The sequence below is a fragment of the Watersipora subatra genome, chromosome 11 (assembly GCF_963576615.1).
Source record: "Watersipora subatra chromosome 11, tzWatSuba1.1, whole genome shotgun sequence".
Lineage (NCBI taxonomy): Eukaryota > Metazoa > Bryozoa > Gymnolaemata > Cheilostomatida > Watersiporidae > Watersipora > Watersipora subatra.
In genome coordinates, this window is record NC_088718.1 from 25,092,788 (window position 1) to 25,109,503 (window position 16,716).

Sequence of the window (16,716 nt, forward strand, 5' to 3'; positions counted from 1 at the left end):
ACAGAATGATTATTTTACAGCTGGCTAGGTCACCAAAGCTGAAGTGTAATGATTGTATTACTAGCATCGTGGATGTTACCAACGTTGATGTAAACCAAGCAACGAATTCCCTAATTACAGTTAAGAATCAGGGTGGCTTGACTTTGTCTTCGCCTGTGGTGATTGAGGTTTGCAACCACAGCGAGAAAGCGACAAGAGTGTTGCTTAGTAGTGCTGGATTGGCGAAAAACTTTGCCAGGCTAGCACTAATTGCCACCACTAAGAAGCCAGTCACGAAAGGACAATACCAAGTTATTTGTACAATATGCATAAGCAAGTTAAAGGTTGACTTGCAACAAAATTCACATTGCAGTTATTTGGTATCATAAGATTCACCATGCCTTACTCTGTTGTGTTGTAGGTGTGAAATATATGAGAAGGTGATTACAAGCTCTTAAAAGCTAAAAACTTATACAGTCATACTTCAATTTACGAGCTTAATGCGTTCCGAGACTGAGCTCGTATGTTAATATACTCGCATGTTGGTGCAATTTATTTATATATCGAACAATTAAATATATATTGCTTGGTTTCCATACTCTAAAAATGCAAATAAAACACTCAAAACAAAATATTGTAACAGAAAGAACATGTTGGTTATTGTCATAATTTACCACATGCTTTCAAAAAGCAACAATCAAAAAATAATACAAGGAAATGTGATTATTTAAAATGTAAAATTAAATACATACAATAGCAGCTAATGCTAGCATTTGCGAGAGAGGGAGATATAAGTTATCCTTCATTACAACAGTTGTCTTTGATAAATTTGAATTTTATCAATGTCTTAAAAGACAAACTCTAATGTTGGTATGGTATTGGCCTTCAATCTAGCTTTTTTCCCAATACCAGGTGATACTTGGTAGCTGTCACTAGTGAAGTGGTCTGAACAAAGTACAGAAGATTTACTTGGGGTCCACCGGTCTCGTCTCACTGCTTTAATCCAGGCATCCTTGCGATCAGCAGCAGTAGGAAAACTTAACAAGTAATAAAAGATACATACAATTAGTGGTGTTTTTTGCTCATTGGATTATTGACTTTTTGCCTTTGAGAAGTGTAGCATTAACCTTGTCAAATAATGGAAACTTTTAAGCCTGATTATAGCCAAAGATAACCATGCTCCAAGTCATGCTCATGTAGTATGTTCATGAATTCTCCCAACGATTAGCAGGGTGAATGTTTGTTATATTGTCCTACCTGTGGAAGCTTTTCTCTGGGCATTTTCTTGGATAATTGGAACATCCAAAAGCACCCCAGCAATTCTTACTAGTTCTCTCAGATGACTGTGAGCTTGATGAATAATGGTGAGATCGCTGCCAAAATAGCAATGAATATGAATTCCATTCTTAGTGATTTATAGCAAGATGGTATCCAAATTAATGACTCAAGCATCACAAAGTAGCAGTATTACACAAGCAGCTCCTTGGGCAAAGTTAAGGAAACCTTCCAAGAGAGAGTCAATCAGTTAATGAATCAAACAAGTTGAAGTTGATAGTAACTTGACAAACAATGATGTCTGCTGATTTGATTGTCTTCAATAATTTTTTCAAAGTGCCAAATATGGGGAAAATATGTCCACTATTGGTATGAAAACTGTTCTAGTTTTTACTATAAAGCCTTACAGCTGATATTTAGGAGTTCCAAGCCTATCTTTGATATTAAAAGTAGTAAAAAACGCACCTTAGTAGCAGCTGACACCCTCTTCTCAGCTTCAGCCATTGTAAACTAATGATGAATCTTGCGGTCAGTCAAGCGTAAGGTACAATATGAGTACGTTGCGTCATGGCATTTAAGTCTGACAAGGCCACCAATGGGACTAGCTATTATTGGCCAATCTAGGTATATATATCTATGGTAAAAACCTTCATATGTAGAAACCATCATATGTAGAAACCATTATATGTAGAAACCATTTTATGTAGAAACTATTATATGTAGAAACTATTATATGTAGAAACTATTATATGTAGAAACCATTATATGTGGAAGCCATTATGTGTAGAAACCATTATATGTAGAAACCATGATATGTAGAAACCATTATATGTAGAAACTATTATATGTAGAAACCATCATATGTAGAAACCATTATATGTAGAAACCATTATATGTGGAAGCCATTATGTGTAGAAACCATTATATGTAGAAACCATGATATGTAGAAACCATTATATGTAGAAACCATTATATGTAGAAACCATTATATGTAGAAACCATTATATGTAGAAACCATTATATGTAGAAACCATTATATCTAGAAACCATTATATGTAGAAACCATTATATGTGGAAGCCATTATATGTAGAAACCATTATATGTAAAAACCATTATATGTAGAAACCATTATATGTAGGAACCATTATATGTAGAAACCATTATACATAGAAACCATCGTATGTAGAAACCATTATATGTAGAAACCATCATATGTGGAAACCATTGTATGTGGAAACCATTGTATGTGGAAACCATTGTATGTAGAAACCATTACATATTGTTGGACATTTTGTTGAAATATTTAAAATATTACAAACAGACTGCCATTGTTAGAATAACACTACAACTTTTGAAGCTGGCAATAAGGTGTATTTATTCCCATTAACTGAATTTGCACAGTTTTTAACAGGTTTGTATCAAAAGGTTATACAAAGTATTTAATAAGACATAATATTGTTAGTATATTTTGAATAGAACCAGGTTGTTCAGACTGCATTTAATGGTTTGAATTCAATCAGTTTATATAAGGTTATGACAGTTTCAAATGAGCTGTTGTTTGTGTGTCACTATAAGTAGAGCTTGGAGTCTATTTCTAACTCTGTCTTGTTATTCTTTACAGCTGATTTATTTAACTCCGATTTATTAAACTGGAGAGTTGTTCCATCTTTGACACAGCCTTCAGTTTTAGCTTGAAGTTTGTACCTTCAATCTATAAGATAGATACTATAAGATATAAATAGCAACTATAAGATATAAATAGCTTATAGTTCCGATTGATAGACAGTTAGCAGCCAAGCTGAAAGGTTGTGTCTTTATTGCTCTAGAGGATTATCTCATAGCTACTAGTGGTTATCTTTCTTCACTCATACAGCTACTAATACAAGTACACACAACGTATATACAGGCATTGTCAGGATATAGGCAGGGTAAATGCGTGAGCCCTCTCTAAATTGGGTGAGTCTATGCTACATATTTTCTTTGAAGATATTTCATAAGGATGCCTTCTAGTAAAACACGTACTGCAAGTACTTCTAAGTCAAAAGATGAAGTTACTCTATCAACACTTGATGCAAAATTAGAATTGATACTATCACTAATGTCTTAGGTAAATTGTAAGCTCGACAGTCTTGAGACCAAACAGAGAGAGTACGAAAATTATCTTCAATTTCTACATGGAGAGGTCAATGATCTAAAGAAAGATTTTGCTAAAGTTACCAGCGGTGTAAAAAAGTATGAAATAAATAATCAAGCGAATGAGAATCTTACAAAGTGCATTGAGTCAGCAGAGCATGCAAGTAGGGCAAAATCAATAGAGCTAAATGAAATACCACTGTCAAAAGATGAAGATCTATTTACTTACTGCTCTGGGAAAGCTAAAAAAACTTAAAATTCTAGTGGTTGGATTTAACCAATGACATAGGCGCCATATACAGAGTTAGGCAAACAAACAGAGTCATTGTAAAATTTTCAGTCCACAAACTTGAAAATGTTTTTCAAACTTACAAAAAAAACATTACAACTATAGATATTCTAGGGTTTACATTCAAGAGTAAGTTCTTTATTAATAAAATACTTAGTCCTGAGCCATCTAAGTTGTTATGGAAAGCATGTCAGTTTAAACAACAACAGGGCTTTAAATTTATATGGAATTGTAACCAGATGATATTTGTAAAAAGAAGACCAGAAGACACTTCTGTGCAGATAAATAGTGAGGATTATCTACAGAAACTGTCATTAGTTACTTAGGTTTTTGATTTTTGTGTAAACTATTTTGTTGAGTGTTTTTGATTACTTATATGGATGCGGGTTTTGAATGTAAATCACAAACAATAGATTTTTTGATTCAAGTTTTGGAAAATCTTTAATGTAATCTCCTAACTCTAACTTATGAAGCATCAGAAATCAATTTTCTGAATTAAAATTATTTTTGTCTGTAATAAACCATAGTTTTGATGTAATTTGTATTACTGAAATGTGGATATACAATAATAAACTTTCAATGTTTAATATCCCCAATTATACTTTTGTAGGTAACCCCAGATGTTCAAGAGGTGGTGTTGGGGCCTATGTGCGAGACGGAATTAACTTCACTCTTACACCTACCAATGTGTTAGGAGCAGAAACTCTCACTCTTGCGCTAGGGGATGCACACTTTGGCTCTCTGCCAGTAAATCTTTCAGTTATTTACCATCCGCGTAGCACCGATCTTGGTGTGTTTCATGAGAATTTTGAGCTTTTTGTCCAAAAATCAAGTTCTCAGCAAATTTTGGTTGGTGACTTTAGTATTGATCTTCTGAATACTGCTGCAAGTTTACCCTACATAAATTTATTCAGTTGCTACAACTTTTATAATGTTTATTAGTTTACCTACACATTACAGTTAAACAAAAAATAGTTGTCTTGATCATATGCTTTTTAACTTTAATCCAAGTTTTCATGGCATTTCTGGCACAGTGTTTTGCGATCTTACTGACATCTACCTATTTTGCCTTTTTTCCTCTTCAATGCAGCGTGTCACAGCAAGCTTTAAGCTCTATCAATTATTCCTGAGCTTTCATAAATAATTTGGCATGAAATTTTAAAAGAACGCAATAATGTTGATTATAATTACAATATTTTTCAAGTCTTATTACAAAAATTCTTGAACAAAACACATCTTTAACTAAAAAAACTAAAATTACTATGTCTGCTACACTCCGAAAGTGTTGGATTAGTTTGACACTAGTATACAAAATTCAACAAAGGATTAATATGTTTAAAAGATGTAAGCTTGCTCCTGTAAATTCTAAGCTTTCCTAAAAGCCTAAGCAGTTGAAAGAATCTGTAAACAGAGAGATTAAAAATGCAAAGACAGGCTACTTTAAGAAAATGCTAGAAACAAGCTCGGCCAGTGTTATGTGGAAATTGCTAGACATTAATTTTAATCTTAATGCTTCTAAACAAAACTCAAATCGATTCCCAACCAAAGTGCCATCAATAATAAATATGTTAACATATGTTAATAATATAACATGTTAACAATATGCTAACATGTTAAACTTGCATTTTACAATTATAGCAAATAAATTGGCAACTCAATTGGATAGGAGTCAATTATTAACAAAAATCCCAACTCTTACATAAAGTTGAACGATGATGGAGAATAAACTTCTTTTACATTTAGATGTGTAGGTGTAAATGATATAGAAGGACTAATAAAACAAATTAATGTAAACAAATCCTGTGGTTCAGACGGAATATCGGCTTTATTTGTCAAAAAAAAAACATGTCCAGCTGTTGTTACACCCGTATGTTTTCTTATTAACCAAAGTTTAAAAACTGGTATTTTCAATCTAATTTAGTACATGTTATAGTAACCCCATTATATAAAAAGGTGATGTAAATCTATGTGATACTTATCCTCCCATTTCAGTACTTACAATTTTTAATAAAATATTTTAAACTTTTGTGAACAACCAATTGCTATGCTTTTTGGAAAATCATAATATTTTTTCTTCCCACCAATACGGTTTCAGAAAACAACTATCTACAGCTCATGCCCTTGTGAAGTTTAAAAATCAGACTTTAAGGGAAGTGTGTGTTAGAAATTTTTGTGGATTTCAAAAAGGCTTTTGATACCATCAATCATAACATTCTGACAACAAAAAGTGAAAAACTCGGCTTTGACATGCCATCTTATCAATGGTTCAAAAGTTATCTAACAAACCGAACACAATCAACTAAGATTCAAGTAGCATTTCTTCATCGCAAACATTACTGCATGGAGTTCCTCAAGTCTCTGTCTTAGGTCCTTCATTGTTTTTAATTTATATAAACGATCTACCTAACTGTTCGCTACATTTTCGCTGTATTCTATATGCCGATGATACTAATTTGTTTTATGAATCAAAAGACCTTAATAAAATTTCCAATGATCTAAACAATGACCTTTAAAGTTTATATACTTGGTGTTCCTCAAACAAATTGACTATTAACATGGAAAAAACCCAATATGTTGTTTTGCAAAACCATCAAAATAAATTTAAGTTTGCTGACAAAATCTTTAACATAAACTCGCAAATTATCTCTAAATCTGATACTAATAAATTTTTAGGTATAACGTTAGATAAACACTCAAATTGGTCACACCATATTTATTCGTTCTCGCAAAAATTATGTCCTACTTCAGGGTTATTGTTTAAATGTTCCCAGTGTTTTCCTGAATATATTTTACCACTGATTTACAATTCTTATGTAAACTCAAAACTATCTTACTGTGTTGAAGTGTGGAAAAATTCCCCAGCTGTGTACTCATTTATGTATCATATCATATGTATCATTTATGTATCATAAGTCATTTATTTCTGTTTCAAAATAGGCTGGTCCGTATTATTTGCAAAAAAAGATTTCCTTTATCCTACTAAAGAGCTTTTCCAAACCTTAAAACTTTTTGACATTTTTCGGTTATATAAATATCGTACCTTGCTTCGTGCTTTTCTAACATTTCAAGATTATCTTCAAAACACTTTGCCTGTAAAAATTACGAGACAAAGTTTTATAAATTTACCCATTTCGACATTTTGCTCCGCTGCCAGTCATCGAAAAACAACGTACCAAGAATCGGTGCTATGGAGCCAGCTACCTATATATGTTAAAAAACATAGGACCGTTTCCGAATTTAAAAATAGTCTTAGAGTTCATCTTCTTGGGAGGGAGTGAGAGTATTTTTTTCGGCTATCGTCTAACTGGGCCTTGCCTTGACCGGTTCGCCATTGCATATAGGCCTCATCGTCACCTCCTTGTGTTGTTATATTTATTGTTCATTATTAGAAGTTAATTATACACTTTTATGTTGACAACCATGTGATGTGTTTATTACTTCAATTTTTTGTTCTATTTTCCTATTGATGAAATAAACAAACAAAATAGATGTGTTGATGGTAGCGTATGTCAAGACCAAAGCCAGGTAGTCATCACAGGCTTTAAAATAAACCAGCTAGTGCTTTTTCACATCTTTAATAAGAAAATAGGGCATAAAAGCTCTTCGCAACTTTTTTGTAAATATTTGTTGCATGCGTAATCAATTATACTATTGCTACACGTTGGGTGAACTAGATTGACACACAGAAAAGAGACTGTGTGAAATTCATGCTTGCCTAAATGATAGAACACACCAAGGTGCTCCAAACTTTGCTTGTGTGTTAGTACCTTTACCGTAATCTAGTTATACAAAATGGTGGCTGCATTGATCTGACAAGATTTGAAAATGCACCGAATATGTTACTTTATATTGAGTAGATTACAGGTTTAATTAAAATTTTGTTCTCCACTTTGTTTGCTCTTGGTGAGTTAAGGCATAACATCAGCTTGCAAATGATATATTCATGTATTTTGACTCGTTAGTGTCATGCTGTGTTTATTTGAAATCCCTCTTCTCGTGTGTATGGCAGGACAGAGAAAGAGTTGCTCCTACGGAAGACATTCTACTCACCAATTCACAACCAACTCAGCTGCCTCCCATGCCTTACAGCAAGATGTATATACCTGGCACTCCTATTGTAAGTTTGCTGAACTGTCATGCTAACAGCCATTAACTAGTTGTGAGGGTGCTGTGAATACATGTATACAAATCTATGTAGATGCTGGACTATCAACAGCCTTTAGTTTCTAAAGATTACACATGTGATGGCTTTTATGTTGATTTTATGTCTGTTAATCAACTCATGCCAAAGTACACTTATTTAGCTTTCTAAAATAGCTATCACTTTACGGCTGCGTGTGTGTGATCACGTGCTTGTGTGTGCGTGTGTGATCTACTTGGAAGCAAATATTATACTGCTGATAAATGTGAGCCCATTTTCTAGCAATTGCTATACTGTGAATGTGTGTGCATACGTGTGGGATCTATTTAGGAACTACAGTTCTCCAAGTAGATGTGTATGACCTATTTCTAACAATTACTATACTGGGTTTATGGTTGCATGTGTATGGTGCGTGTTGGTGCAGATGCAACAGGCTCGGTTAAGTATGTGTATAAGTCTTGTTTTTAGACGTTTCCAGGCGGCCAGATTACAACTTCAGTGCCGGGATTCCATCAGCAATATTATGTTAGGAGTCCGCATACACCTTCAGGTAAGCAATGTTATAAGAATATAATCCAATAATAAGAATATTCGTATCCTACCAGGTAGAGTAATAGAAGTCTAGGCAATACATAAATGAGATAGCTACTTCTCTACTAGCAGAACTTTTGTTTGAGTCAAACTCATTAAACTCTCTGTTGCTGTATGTTAGGAAGCTACAACATAAGGAGTCTAGGAGTCACATAAGAGTCACATAGCAGTCACATAGGAGTCACACAGAAGTCTCTGACAAAATCCTTTACAATATAATTAGCTTTTGTATATCACTTAATTAGGCCTAGTTCGAAAAAGCTGCAACTTGAAATTTGAAAAACGTGATTTAAATATTGTTGAATTGTGACAAGTTCTGGTAAAATCCTCAATATAAATTGGTTGTTCTTAGAATTTATCGCTGCGTTTAGAATTTGTGGCCGTTGTAAGAAATTCTGAAACTAAACTCATTTTTAACAAGCTTTTTGATACGGAAAGCCGATCTTGTTCAATTTAAATATTAAGTATAGTCGCTCTTTTGGCTTTTCATTAGCTGTATAGAGATTTTGTTCAAGTGGTTTCGCTAATGCATTGTGCCGTAACCTACCACACAACCATAACCTAGCTGCCCGTTTCTCACATTATCTTTCTTCATTGCTCATCTATGGAAAGTGCTCTCATGAGGCAGTACTCTGGCAGCAGGCAGCAGCGAAACGGTAATCACATAGCCAAGGGTAGCTCTCTTGTAAAAAAGAACATATTTGATTAGTCTCACTCGACATGCGATGACAAGTTCTAGCTTTGTGGCAAGCTAGAACTTGCACAATACAGCTCTCGGTGCATTAATGGCTTTTACGCAGGAAGCATGGCCAATACTGTAATCTCAATAGCCTGTGGGAGAAACCTTTAGGTTTATAGGAACTTGGTTTGTCCAAGTACTTTGTTCATTTCAAGTTTTTGTTATGCTGATCATGGACGCATCAGGATTGTTGATTTTTACACTTGAATACTAGTTTTACAACAAAGTTGCAGGTCAATACTGGGTGCCATCTGCGACGGCTACTCAGTCTCACCCGGCCCAAACACAACCATCCTCTCGGCCTGCTTTAAATACAAGCATATCTGCTGCAGTTCCTCCTAACATGACGATGAGTAGTTCATTCAATGGAACCATGCAGCAGTCACAGATGCAATCAACACCGGAGAGCAATCCATATTCTCAATCGTTGGCACAAAACTCAACCAGGATGCCAACTCAGGTATGAATGCTTTAGTTGTGGTAAGATTCTTGTTTGCATATTTGAATTTGGGGTTGGTGTTCATAAACTAGATAAGTCATCAGAGTCAGACTTATTACAAACAACATTCTACCCATTGGAGAATGAGGAGTGTGAATACAACTAGTGCTGGGTTATGGTAACGATTTGGTTGGACCAAGTTTAGGTAACACATTCTGTCACCGCCATGTTGTTAGTCTTTTGTGTAGAATAACCAAATTTTATGTCATTTGAATCATCAGTTTTCTTGCGTCTTACTCAACTGTGTTGCGTATATTTGGTGATTTATCATTATTTAGCTATTTGCTTTTATTATCTTTGCTGAGTATCAATACCAGTTAACATCAAAATATGGCAGGCGGGACCTGGCACTATACCATGATGGTCGGTTAGCTGTTCTGAAACACAACCCTGCTAAAAAATATTCTCTTAATTTCTGTTTAAGGTTGTATAATCTAGTATGCAGTAATATACACTTTGTATGACTTACCCTAATATTTTTTTATAATCTCAGATTTATTAATATACACTTAGTATTACTTACCCTAAGATTCACTTTATAATCTCAGATGTAGTAATATACACTTTGTATGACTTACCTTAATATTCATTTTATAATCTCAGATTTTTTAATATACACTTAGTATTACTTACCCTAAGATTCACTTTATAATCTCAGATGTAGTAATACCTATACACTTTGTATGACTTACCTTAATATTCCTTTTATAATCTCAGATTTATTAATATACACGTAGTATTACCTACCCTAAGATTCACTTTATAATCTCGGATTTATTAATATACACTTAGTATTACTTACCATAAGATTCACTTTATAATCTCAGATGTAGTAATATACACTTTGTATGACTTACCTTAATATTCATTTTATAATCTCAGATTTATTAATATACACTTATTATTACTTACCCTAAGATTCACTTTATAATCTCAGATGTAGTAATATACACTTAGTATGACTTACCTTAATGTTCATTTTATAATCTCAGATGTAGTAATATACACTTGGTATGACTTACCTTAGTATTCATTTTATAATCTCAGATTTATTAATATACACTTAGTATTACTTACCCTAAGATTCACTTTATAATCTCAGATGTAGTAATATACACTTAGTATGACTTACCTTAATGTTCATTTTATAATCTCAGATGTAGTAATATACACTTGGTATGACTTACCTTAGTATTCATTTTATAATCTCAGATTTATTAATATACACTTAGTATTACTTACCCTAAGATTCACTTTATAATCTCAGATGTAGTAATATACACTTAGTATGACTTACCTTAATATTCATTTTATAATCTCAGATTTTTTAATATACACTTAGTATTACTTACCCTAAGATTCACTTTATAATCTCAGATGTAGTAATACCTATACACTTTGTATGACTTACCTTAATATTCCTTTTATAATCTCAGATTTATTAATATACACGTAGTATTACCTACCCTAAGATTCACTTTATAATCTCGGATTTATTAATATACACTTAGTATTACTTACCATAAGATTCACTTTATAATCTCAGATGTAGTAATATACACTTTGTATGACTTACCTTAATATTCATTTTATAATCTCAGATGTAGTAATATACACTTGGTATGACTTACCTTAGTATTCATTTTATAATCTCAGATTTATTAATATACACTTAGTATTACTTACCCTAAGATTCACTTTATAATCTCAGATGTAGTAATATACACTTAGTATGACTTACCTTAATATTCATTTTATAATCTCAGATTTTTTAATATACACTTAGTATTACTTACCCTAAGATTCACTTTATAATCTCAGATGTAGTAATACCTATACACTTTGTATGACTTACCTTAATATTCCTTTTATAATCTCAGATTTATTAATATACACGTAGTATTACCTACCCTAAGATTCACTTTATAATCTCGGATTTATTAATATACACTTAGTATTACTTACCATAAGATTCACTTTATAATCTCAGATGTAGTAATATACACTTTGTATGACTTACCTTAATATTCATTTTATAATCTCAGATTTATTAATATACACTTATTATTACTTACCCTAAGATTCACTTTATAATCTCAGATGTAGTAATATACACTTAGTATGACTTACCTTAATGTTCATTTTATAATCTCAGATGTGGTAATATACACTTGGTATGACTTACCTTAGTATTCATTTTATAATCTCAGATTTATTAATATACACTTAGTATTACTTACCCTAAGATTCACTTTATAATCTCAGATGTAGTAATATACACTTAGTATGACTTACCTTAATGTTCATTTTATAATCTCAGATGTAGTAATATACACTTAGTATTACTTACCATAAGATTCACTTTATAATCTCAGATGTAGTAATATACACTTTGTATGACTTACCTTAATATTCATTTTATAATCTCAGATTTTTTAATATACACTTAGTATTACTTACCCTAAGATTCACTTTATAATCTCAGATGTAGTAATACCTATATACTTTGTATGACTTACCTTAATATTCCTTTTATAATCTCAGATTTATTAATATACACGTAGTATTACCTACCCTAAGATTCACTTTATAATCTCGGATTTATTAATATACACTTAGTATTACTTACCATAAGATTCACTTTATAATCTCAGATGTAGTAATATACACTTTGTATGACTTACCTTAATATTCATTTTATAATCTCAGATTTATTAATATACACTTATTATTACTTACCCTAAGATTCACTTTATAATCTCAGATGTAGTAATATACACTTAGTATGACTTACCTTAATGTTCATTTTATAATCTCAGATGTAGTAATATACACTTGGTATGACTTACCTTAGTATTCATTTTATAATCTCAGATTTATTAATATACACTTAGTATTACTTACCCTAAGATTCACTTTATAATCTCAGATGTAGTAATATACACTTAGTATGACTTACCTTAATGTTCATTTTATAATCTCAGATGTAGTAATATACACTTAGTATTACTTACCATAAGATTCACTTTATAATCTCAGATGTAGTAATATACACTTTGTATGACTTACCTTAATATTCATTTTATAATCTTAGATGTAATAATATACACTTAGTATGACTTACCTTAGTATTCATTTTATAATCTCAGATTTATTAATATACACTTAGTATGACTAACCTTTATATTCATTTTATAATCTCAGATGTAGTAATATACACTTAGTATGACTTACCTTAATATTCATTTTATAATCTCAGATTTATCAATATTCATATAGTATGACTTACCTTAATATTCATCGCATGAGAATTGCCTGAAACTTCAAGTAGAATAGAATAGAAACTTTTTAAAAGTTCTACATAAAGTTTTACTTTAGCTGTACTTCACATATAAAGCCCTTTTAATAAAACAGATAATATTTTGTTCTATGCATGTATAAAATATAAAGACACTATTTTTATACATATAAATTAAAATCTGTTCATATGCATGTATGCTGTATGCTAAAGCATATATATATATATATATATATATATATATATATATATATATATATATATATGCCTATATGCTGCTTGGGCTTCTATGTTGCAAGTTATCTCAAAGTTTTTATTGTTGTCTTACAAATTCCATGGGTTTGGTTTCAAATTCCCTGGGTTTGGTTTCAAATTAAATGTGTTTACTTAGTTCTGGCTGATTTCTTTTGCTGGTTGAATGAAGTTTAGTGATTATTGTATTTGGGTTTAATTTTTGCTGCTCACAGTCTAATATATGATTCTGTTTTCAAGTCAGTTTCATTTATTACTTCAGTTTGGTAAATTAGGTTTTTGGTGATGCACTTGTTGTCCTTGTTTGTTCTTTTGTCTGCACATGTATTTTGTATTTAGTTTGTTTTGTTTTTTAAGCAAGTTTGTTGTTTTATGCGTTTACTAAGCTATTCATCTCTAGCATACATGAGTAGCTGATTTTCAGTGTGTATTTGTTAAAAATTTTGTGCAAGGGGTGTTCTTTGTAAAAGCATCTGATAAAAATCTGGATGTATTTCTTTCCTATGTTGGTTGTGATGCATTGATGTGTGTGTATATATATATCTCTATAAATTTATATATTTACATAAAAGTATATTCAAACACGAAGTGTATTTGGTTATCATATGTTGTATATTGAGCATGCTCTTATTTGACTGCATAAAAACCTAACAAGCCGAGAATGTAATTATTTTCAAGTGTATACAATTTCTTTTGTTATAGCCATTGATGGCAAATGTACAAATGGTTCAACCAACACAGGCTGCTCAAACATATACCAAACCAGAAGGGAGAAGGAAATGTGTAATAGCTGTAGTTGATCCTAACACCAAATTAATAGTCAACAAAGATGCAATGGCTACAAGCATTGGTACAACTACCATGGGCACCTCTCCAGCTTCAAGCAGCTCCAGTACACCTTGGCTGCCTGAGTCAGACAAGGGGGTTAGAGTTGAATATAGTCACTCTATCAAAACTGAAGAAACCCGGGCTAGTCAGGTTAGTTAAGGTTATAATCATAAACACTATTATACTTACCGGTATTTGTCTTTGTTATGTTCAACTTCTCTTTTTTTTTGAAGAATGTATATTGGTACTCGGTATCATTGCCCATTGATAAAACTGTTGCACCCTCTTCCTTAACTATTTCTTCCACAACAGTTGCACTTAATACACTGCATTAGTGGTCTATAGTTGTATGTTGATGTTCAACACATTAGATTTATCCTTTCTCTTTTAGATCTCTGGGAAGCCTGACATAACAGCTCAGTTTAAAGCTCAGGTTGCTCAAGTTGCCTCGCTATCCAGCTCAAGTGTATCAGTTGTCTCAGCAAACACTCTCCCTGTTTTGTCCTCAAATATTCCAAGTGGCAGTGCTGAACAAACTGCTAGACATCCTGACAAAGAAGCCTCTCTCAAGGTCTCTTCACATATACTATCTGTTTTCACAAGTTTTGGCTCATCTCAACAATTACTGTTTTATTAGTACCTTGCTTTAGTCTCTGAAGTTTTATTTTCAAAATGTTAATTCTAATGTTGATTATATTATGAAACTTCTCAGAGGCAGCAGGGCATGTTGCCGAGGTAGCCGGACACTTCATAAGTTTTGGCTAGTAGCCGAAAGTAATAGTAAATGTAGTACCTCTATGTTATTATGAGAGAAGACAAGCTGAAGCATACACACTGAAAACACCTGAAATATTTAGTAGAAAGATGTTAGTTGTTCACAGCTATCACTATTTTTGAGCAAGCCATTTGTCTAATCACTTACAGACAGCGGCTGCCCCATCAACACCAGTGCTGATCAAGTCAAAACACTTTGATGCGAGACAGTTTGTTAATTCTGTTGCTGCATCCGTTGACTTCACAGACATCGGTAGGTATAGACAATGTTAGTACAGCTAATGTTCTACGTTTCACATATTGTTATATATGTATTGTTATGTATTTTATATGTTGGGCTGTATATACTGTCATCAATTTCACATGTTGTTATATATGTAGTGTTATATACCTCGTATGTTGGGCTATATATACTGCTATCATTTTCACATTTTGTTATATATGTAGTGTTATTTATTTCACATATTGGGCTGTATATACTGCCATCAATTTCACATGTTGTTATATAAATGTATGTAGTGTTATATATTTCACATGTTGGGCTATATATACTGCCATCAATTTCACGTGTCGTCACAAACAGATGGAAGACCTTCTGAGAAAGTTTTGCTATATGATCGTTTCGACATGTTGATTGTTGTGATACTCAACTTGAGTTGATCAAGTTAGTTGATCAAGTTAGTTGACCAAGCTCCCTTTCATTTGAATGGAATTTTTAAAAATAAATAAATTCTAAAAGAAAAATTATTTCATTCTGATCTTTTTATTAATTGAATATTTCAAAAACACCGAATTTCATACACTCAGCATGTGTAGAAGCACTAGCCTAGCTGGCCAGTGTTCATAATGGGAGACCCTGACACTTTGGAAGCAGGGATGATTTATTGACGCTTGTTTTATTGCTCCGCTGTGAACAGACAACTCTCAAATCATACTGGTATGGGGCGTCATGTCTCTTGTTATATCTTCAACTGCTTGTTTTCAGCAGCAAGTGAAACCAGCCATAAAATATATGATAGAGAGAAGAAGTTCTTAAGCATTTTTACTGACGAGCAGGAGAGCAAAGACACTTGTCACCAGCCGGAATCAGCTGTTACAGGATCGTCAGTAAGATCTTACATATGTACATAATTCTATAGTAGTCAATATTTATTAGAAAAAGTCTCTTTTCCGCTGTTTCTGATGTTTGACTGAAACTAACTGACATGAAATGCTTTAGGTGACGTCATACCTGCCAGGTGCTGCCGGTAATGTGAGCGACTGCAGAGACTCTCACCTGAACTTGGCTTCAGAATACAAGTGAGTTGTATCCCTACCTAGAAAGTTTTTGTATCTATTGATTATAGATTGTTAGATGTGATAGTTCTATTGTTAGGAGGGTGATCTTTATAGTATATAGATAGTTACTTGTGAGAGTTCTATTATTAGAAGGGTAATCTCTATAGAATATAGATTCGTACATGTGATAGTTCTATTATTAGAAGGGTAATCTCTAGTATATAAATACTTAGATGTGATATTATTATTAGTTCTATTATTAGAAAGTAGATGTCTATAGAGTAGAGAGATTTAGATGTGATAATTAAGACACTTATCTACCCTGAAGGAAGGTAATATCTGTATGGTAGAGGTTGTTACAGCTGTATTTTATATCCAAAGAGTCTGGTTCTATATAGCACAGATATAGTTCTATATATTGCGAAAGATGGTGGATATATTAATATATTGAGTTGGAATTTGAAGTCTGATCATGTACCACAAACAACATAGAAGCGACTAAAGATCCAAACACACTAGGCGATTTTATCGCGTGCGTCATGAGGAGCGCAAAAATATCGCTGGTGAGTGAATAAACACATTTGGAGCGATTCCCCAGCAAACCATAATGTGGCCACACTCACAAACTGCTAATAAAAT

General features: G+C 32.6%; 1 protein-coding gene across 2 annotated transcripts in view; it reads left to right on the plus strand.

Annotated features, from left to right (window-relative positions):
* Positions 1-16,716, plus strand: part of LOC137408872 (uncharacterized) — a 52,295-nt gene that overhangs the window by 18,543 nt on the left and 17,036 nt on the right. The window contains exons 5-12 of one of the 2 annotated variants that reach the window (XM_068095460.1): positions 7,687-7,794; positions 8,287-8,368; positions 9,376-9,608; positions 13,900-14,175; positions 14,417-14,596; positions 14,950-15,052; positions 15,785-15,906; positions 16,019-16,098. In XM_068095460.1, coding sequence (XP_067951561.1) covers positions 7,687-7,794; positions 8,287-8,368; positions 9,376-9,608; positions 13,900-14,175; positions 14,417-14,596; positions 14,950-15,052; positions 15,785-15,906; positions 16,019-16,098 — 1,184 coding nt within the window. The remainder of the gene's footprint in view (positions 1-7,686; positions 7,795-8,286; positions 8,369-9,375; positions 9,609-13,899; positions 14,176-14,416; positions 14,597-14,949; positions 15,053-15,784; positions 15,907-16,018; positions 16,099-16,716) is intronic. The other variant, XM_068095461.1, reaches the window with a different exon arrangement.